This window comes from Vidua macroura, chromosome 16 (assembly GCF_024509145.1).
Source record: "Vidua macroura isolate BioBank_ID:100142 chromosome 16, ASM2450914v1, whole genome shotgun sequence".
NCBI lineage: Eukaryota > Metazoa > Chordata > Aves > Passeriformes > Viduidae > Vidua > Vidua macroura.
This window is the reverse complement of record NC_071586.1, coordinates 7,760,008-7,767,246: the sequence shown is the minus strand read 5'-3', so window position 1 is coordinate 7,767,246 and position 7,239 is coordinate 7,760,008. Positions and strand designations below refer to the sequence as shown.

The window sequence follows — 7,239 nt, the reverse complement described above, 5'->3', positions numbered from 1 at the left end:
TCACCTTGTCAGTCTCCAGCATTGCCACCTCTACCTGCTCATCAAAGGACTGCACTGGAGCAACAGAACCTAAACAAAGCCTAATTCTTACTTCAAAGAAACCCTGATTTCTACATAAGTAATGCAGAAAAAGCAAGTTTCTTCTATCAAAATATTTTATTTTGAAAAGCACAGGAACAATGGTATTTGTGACCAGCAATATGCTATTTGCAACAAATTGCTCTTCTTGCAAGATTGTATTTCCTTAGAGCAATTGTGGGGGTGCATTCCAGGTTAGATTTTGTCAGAGCAAACCTGTTCCCACAACCCTTCTTCATTTTTTTTGTAGATTCGAGGCTTCCTGTCAGGAAACAGGGACCGAGATGGAAATGGATGTTCTTTTAGAAATGTTAATGTAGATCTAATGTGGGAAACAAAGTGGGGGGGCTCAGCCAGGGGTGAAGTGGAAAGGTTCTGAAAAAGAAGATGGGAGCAAGAGCTGCTTGACATTCAGGATACAATGTTCTCATTATCCTGCCCCTCTATAAGGTTACTCCCCACCCTCCCAGGGACAGCAGTGCACTGGGAAAAGTTTTGACATCTAGTTTATTTGACATTTTCTAGTTTATAACATCCCTCCCTCTACTCAGCTAGAAGGCAAAAAACCTCAAACCAGTTAGTTTCAGGTACCTGTAAAATCTGTGCATCATCTTGTTCCAACCAGAAATCCACATGTGGGAAAGGCCCCCAGAAATAAGGCCCAATCCGGAGCTGTTCTGTCTTCGCATCGTAGATGTTGGTCAGCTGTAACAACACAGGGAGGCTGCAGAGGCAGCCAGGGCTCCCCCAGACAAGGAGAGTTCCCTCAGTCCAGCCTGGCCCAGACCACTGAGCCAGCCCAGCCCTGCTTCCCTCCAACTGCACTGACATCCCCAGCTACTCTGACAAACACAGCGTGAAATGGTGACAACAAACCCAGAGACTACCAAAGGATATTTTCCTCAAACCTTGGATGTTTCATTGCCCCTAACTGGTCTCCCCTTCCTATTTCCCCTGTTCCTTTTACTCACTGGTGCTCCTGTTAAAATGTGAGCTGAACGCAGATCCTCATCTGGCCCTTTTACTGGGAAGGTTGCAGGGAAAATCTCTGCTGTTTTAACATTCACAGCTGGTAGGAAATAGAGATTAAATACAGTAAGAGTTAATTGTTTTGAGACACTTCTTTACAATGACCATGTCCCCAACAAATCTGTGTTGCAGAATGCAGAACCATTTTTATTTCTCAGACTCCAAGCCTGTGACAGTACATTTCTACTTCATTTCCTTTGGCAGCATTTCAATATTCCAGAGATAAGTGAACTAATTAGAAAAAACACTGAGTAATCAAAGAGAAGAAGATTAAATTCTAAGCATAAATTTAGTGCAGTAGCTCAATGTTGATAAACTCTTAAGTGCAGTTAAAGGAAAAAAATCTGTTTGCATTTGTACACTGCCTCTTCATGTGTGCATCTCTCCAGCTGTGGCACCACAAGAAAAACATTTTTGCCTATGCCTCTGACAGCAGTGTGCAACTTTTAGGGTGGACTTTTCTCACTCATTAAAAGCAGTCCATTTACTACTGGAATCTGTTACAGCAATCCAGATACCAAAAGAAAGTTCAATTCTAATTTAACTAACTCACCTATTCCGTAAATTATTGGAAAGTGAATATCCTGTTCTTCTCTGTCATTTAGTTCTGTAATGAAGAAAAAGAAGTCAAGCTTTTAGGGCTTTGGATTTTAGTCTGAGCAGCATTTATTTAATTGTATGTTATTGGAGAGCAAGAGATCTGATGTTGCATAAGACAGAAAAAACCAAGGAAGCCTAAATGAAATATGGAAAAGAAGGCAGAGGTCAGTAACAACATGCATGGGACTTGGAGCTAACAAGAGTAGCTCCAGCCAACTGCCCCTCCTTCTGCAAGGACAATTTACAGGGAAAAAACCAGCATGCAGAACCACCATGATGCCAAGGTTGAAAGATGTGAGTCACCAACACCTCTGACATGGAAAGAGGATGGAAATGTGACCTCAACATGATACAAAGAAAAGGAAATTACTCCTCCACGTGATGTCACACACTATGAACTAACTGAAGTCTATGAATTCATTGCTCCCTGCAGGGAGGCAGGTCCAGCAGAACAAAGTGAGTGAGTGCCTTTCTCAATTGTAAGACATCCAAGGTTCAGAGACTGTTTCTTGGGATAACCTGGCCATGACTATGAGCTGGTTGCAGTGCAGCAGTACTTGGTAAGGAGCAAATGCCCCCTGCATTGGCTCTCTGACATCACCACACACAGACCAGCAGTAAAACTGAAAATTACACATCAGCATGGAGGACTTGTGCTGTTCTTTCTTACAGGACAGAGAAAAAAACATGTCTGAGAAATTCCCTGCCCTTTTATTTCAGGAAAGGTGCTTCCAAACCCAAGGGAACATTTTCTTACCTGTTACACAGAAAGTTACTAAATGAACATCCTCTGGCTGGAGGTCGAATGCTCCTGTGATGACAAGGACAGCAAAAATGTCAGTGAGTGGTGGCAGGGCACTGCTGTCTGGGGGCGAGGGGCACACACCTAAACCCCTGCCCCAGGTAGGGCAACACTGCAAACAGGGTTCTGCACATTTGCTTCAAACTAACAGGAATTTACAGAGACGGGCCATTTGAACAGCAAAAATCTGCTAAGAAAATACTCTGCCACTTACTCCTACTGACACTGGTTTAGCTCTGGCATCACACCAGCTCTGCTCTAGTCTGCTATACATTTAGCAGGTTGTATTTAAATGTTTTTTCCTAAAATGTTACACAGATAGTGAACAAACCCAGTCTTTCATTAACTGTAAATTAGTTCTGCATTTCACCATCCCAAACACCAGAAAAAAAACCCTCTTTTAAGTTCTGATAGCAATATAGCATTACTGATTCAAATTGTATCTTGATGCATGAAAATCAGAAGGTTAAAATAAGTTAATCAAAATACTTTGTTCTGCACAGAACTCCCACATTACACAAAACACACATCAGGTGTCATACCCACAAGGCTGCATCCCAGGGTCTTTGGTCTTTTTTGTTTACACCCTCAAACACCTCCCTCCAATCCTGACACCTGCCACATCCCTGCCCCCTCCCCATTCCAGTGGGGCAGAGGCCTCACCAGAAGTGAGAAAGTGCTTAGCACAGCCCAGAGCACTCCCAGGTAAGCAGGTACTTTACACTTCCAATTGTTATTAAAGCACTGCCATCACTCCTCTGGACTATGGATTTTATAAACAGACCTGACATTTTTCATTAGGCAATTCCAAACAATAATTAAATTTTACCTCATCACATTAAGGTATGAACTGAATGGTAACTGATGAATGATCCACATGTACAGATCGGGAGAGTGACAACACTTGCCCATGATCCCAAGAGGATGAGCAGGAATCAAGCCAGGAATCAAAGCCCAGCTGAACTGCACCCAACTCTCCATAGCCAAGGAGAAGTGACAGGATCAGACCCTGTGGCTCAGGCACTGGCCACGGGCAAGCCCCAGCAGTCCAGCCCTTCTCTACACCAAGTTCTCGGGCACAGAAAAAGACCCTTCATGTGAATCCACATTTCTTTCCAGTAAATGACTGGGGACTCAGACTACAAACTCCACCCAAATCCAGCCAGAACTTTTTTTTTTTTTTGGACAGGAGAGTGGAAAAAACGTGAACTTACTAAGAAGCTGATTAGTAAGTTTTTGTGATAACTGCCTATCATCATTGAAACCTCCAACTAGGTGCACTTCCAGCCTAACAGAGATGGAATAACAGGAAACAGCAATTAAAAAGACATCTCAAAATGAATAGCTTTACAAAATAATCCCCAGCCCAAATTGCAAAGCAATCATTAGAGAAGCCTCACTTATTACAATCACATGCACCAAGCTGGTTTGCATTACACAGCAAGTTATGATAATTCCATTCTGAAAACTTCAGGGATCACCCAGGAAATGGCACAGGAACAAGCTTGAAGAGGCATTAAATACATGCAATTCTATCCCAGGGGTATCCCTGGCACCTCTGATTTGGACTGAACTTTGTAACCATCTTTCAGTTAATTAAACTTGAAGATTTTTGTTCCCATGACCTCCTCACAACTAATCTGGACCATGCAGCAGGGTTCTTCTCTAAGTAGTGTCTATGTAAAGTCCTTACAAATGACGAACCTAAGTTCATGAAATAGCTTTTGCTCTTACCAAACTACAGGGGCAAAACCCTCCACATCCAGAAAGAAGCTTGTCTGCTAAATTCTGTTTTGGAGCTTTTTACCCATTGTCCTATCCTCCACACCATTATTTTTTTAATGTGGACTTACAAAATTCCCTGATGGATTGTCAGATGCTGAAAAGAATTTACACTCTGAAGGGAAAAATATAATATAAACAAAAAACAAATTCTATGGAAAATTTTGCAAATCTGGAACAAAGTTAAATGGGAAACAGTAAACACAAACCTCATGGTGGCATTTTACAGAGACACTCTTCAGAACAGAACCGTGCTTTAAACGACTGCTAAAAATACCCCCAAAATCATTACCAAGGAAGTGATTTTCACTTTGCATGCGGCTGCTGATCAAGAGGTGTTTCCTGCACAATTCCCTTGTCTGAACCCCACACAATCCCCTCACAACTCCCTGCCACACAAGCTGCAGTAGCCTTTGAGAGCAGCAGAACAAGAAGGGAGCAGAGCTGACCTGCCACAGCCTGTGGAGTTAGAGAAGGACTTCACTGAGCTCATGATGAGCGACACCTCAGCCTCGGTGTCCGAGCCGTCGCAGTGGGTCAGGCACGTGGCTCCGCTGCCTGGGGAAGGCACAGAACAGGGACTCGGTGACAGTGGCACCAACCGTGGCAGTCCCCACTGCTGCAGGGAGAGCTGCCCCACCACTGCCTCGCTCCCCTCAGCACAGCGGCCTCCAGCAGGGAACGTGACCCGGGCGAGGCAACAGCCTCTGCAGGGGCCGTGATAAAATCAGCACAGCTCCTCGAGGGGTACAAGTGCCCTCTTAACAGGCAACAGCTCTAATGTCAGAAATCCAGGCACACAGTGAGGATCTTTCCACCAATTCTACCCCTGAAACGTCCAAACCCTGCTCTGCCAGACTGCTGGACACAGCCCAGGGCTGCAATGCCACTGGCCACAGGAGCAGAGCAAGTTAAAATCTGCTCACCGATCAAGGAGAGCACGGAACCTCTCACACTAAACACACCAACTCTGAGCAAGTCTTTAGCTACCGCATTATGTGGCTTTTGGGGATTCAGGTTTGTATTAATGTAACTGCAGTTTATTTTATTAATGCCACATAAACCAGTACTAATTCCTTATTTCAGGGGTACAGGCTTTGCTCTGAAGGTCCTCTAGAGATACCTGTGTGTCGGAGCACAACTATGTGGCAGGTAGTGGCATCCTCTGATCCAAGAATGGAAACAGAACCTATTTTAAAGGAGGAAAACACTGTAAGAACTCAGCTCTCACAATCACTGTTTCAGTACAAGAAGAAATGTTTATGTTCCTACACACCATCTTTAGGGGTAGTCACTGCAAACTCTCTCTGCTGGACATAGAGAAGGCCTTTGGGTTCCACGATCTGAGCAGGCTGACTTCTCAGATGTTTTGCCTTTTCCTAAAGATAAATTATAACAAATACTACAAATGATAACAGATACTACAGTGGCTGAATTCTCAGGTGTATCCATTACTTCACAGAAACATCACCTCTGAAAAGCAAAGGGACTCAGGTCAGAGAGAAACACGCGTGTTTTGTATTACAGAGTATTCTGAATTTTGAACGTGTTTTGCTTTCCTGACACTGACCGAGTTAATAGTTAAATGCCATCATTCCAGAGACACACAAAACACTTTTCCCTGTTACATGGACCATAAAAGTGAGGCACAATAAAAAGCTTTTGGATTGGGAAAAGATTACATTAGATAATACCAGAACTGATCTTGGAAGTTTAATCAGAACAGGAAACTTGAAATATAGAAGTTTCAGTCTTCTAGTGCCATATTTCAGAATATTTATTTTGCACTTATCAAAATACTGTTGTTTATTAGCTTGATTGGTGTGTGGAAAACCCGGATTCCTGGGCTATAACTACTGCAGTGCTTCCTCACAGACCTGCTGGGGACAAAGTGAATTTCCATTCTGGGCTCAAAAAAACATTTCACAGCTTTATCAAATTTGCTCTGGTTTTCTGCATAATCTCAGGGTCTGGAAAGAAACACCTTCTGATGGGAAACAGCTCCCCAAGCAGCTCTGCTCACATTCCTGGCTCGCACTGCGCCGTTAAGATTATAACATTTATACCCTGGAAGCAAGGTCAGCACCGTCCTCAGAGTGCCCACCTTGCCTTTTTATCGCCAGTTTTTGCCATTTCACGCAGAAAGTGCCCGCCCGGCCCCGCCAGGGCACCCTCACCCCCGGCCGCAGCAGCACGGCTGAGCCCCTCCGCCGACACCGATTTATTTATGTTCCATCACCCCGTGGCTCCCGCTGTCAGAGCGCGGGGTCGGGGCCGGGGCCGGGGCCGGGGCCGGCCCTGCCCCGGGCCGCTTCAACCCGAGGCCGCCCCGTTCCGCCACCCGCCCGCCCGGCCGCGACCGCTGCTTCTCGCCAGAGGAGCCCGGTAGGGCGGGCCTCGCCGGCCCCTTCCCGCTTCCCTCACCTCGAGGTGCGGGTGGGCGCGGATCATGTCCCCCGTGGGCCGGGCCAGGTCGACCCGCGCTCCGTTAACCAGCAGCGGCATCTCGGCGAGCGCCGGGCCCGGGCCCGGAGGCGGCTCCGCGCTCCCTCCCCAGGCCGCGCCGGGCCGGGCCGGGCGGCGCCGCGCGGGGCGCTGGGAAAGGGCGGCCGCGGCACCGCCCGCAGCACCGCCCGCGGCCGGGGCCGGGCACGGGCACGGCGGGAACGGCCCGGGGCTGAGGGAAACAGCCCGGCCTCAGCGGCACCGCCCGCAGCACCGCCCGCGGCCGGGGCCGGGGCCGGGCACGGGCACGGCGGGAACGGCCCGGGGCTGAGGGAAACAGCCCGGCCTCAGCGGCACCGCCCGCAGCACCGCCCGCGGCCGGGGCCGGGGCCGGGCACGGGCACGGCGGGAACGGCCCGGGGCTGAGGGAAACAGCCCGGCCTCGGCGGCACCGCCTGACGATTTTAACACGGTAACCTTGTAGATATTCGCCGGCGGCTGCA

General features: G+C 47.5%; 1 protein-coding gene across 3 annotated transcripts; it reads right to left on the bottom strand.

Annotated features, from left to right (window-relative positions):
* Window positions 1–137: 137 nt before the first annotated feature.
* On the bottom strand, window positions 138–6,889 carry NTAN1 (N-terminal asparagine amidase). Of its 3 annotated transcripts, none has more exons than XM_053992405.1 (10): window positions 6,716–6,889; window positions 5,568–5,670; window positions 5,415–5,480; window positions 4,741–4,849; window positions 3,724–3,797; window positions 2,465–2,518; window positions 1,661–1,714; window positions 1,050–1,147; window positions 670–783; window positions 138–453 (listed from the first exon to the last, which is right to left on the bottom strand). In XM_053992405.1, the coding sequence occupies exons 1-10, from the start codon at window positions 6,794–6,796 to the stop codon at window positions 274–276; spliced, it is 933 nt and encodes a 310-aa protein (XP_053848380.1). In that variant the 5' UTR covers window positions 6,797–6,889; the 3' UTR covers window positions 138–273. The 3 variants fall into 3 exon arrangements, with proteins under 3 accessions (XP_053848380.1, XP_053848379.1, XP_053848378.1); XM_053992403.1 differs by having other exon boundaries at window positions 365–453; window positions 670–820; window positions 6,716–6,872; XM_053992404.1 differs by lacking the exons at window positions 3,724–3,797; window positions 4,741–4,849 and having other exon boundaries at window positions 6,716–6,872.
* Window positions 6,890–7,239: the final 350 nt, after the last annotated feature.

Excerpts from the sequence above, each read along its gene's own strand:
- NTAN1 (XM_053992405.1), bottom strand. The coding sequence starts at position 6,796 with ATGCCGCTGCTGGTTAACGGAGCGCGGGTCGACCTGGCCCGGCCCACG. Across the intron at positions 1,148-1,660 it reads TCCAATAATTTACGGAATAG|CTGTGAATGTTAAAACAGCA; the intron begins GTGAGTTAGTTA and ends ATTTCCTACCAG. Across the intron at positions 784-1,049 it reads ACATTTTAACAGGAGCACCA|CTGACCAACATCTACGATGC; the intron begins GTGAGTAAAAGG and ends GTGTTGTTACAG.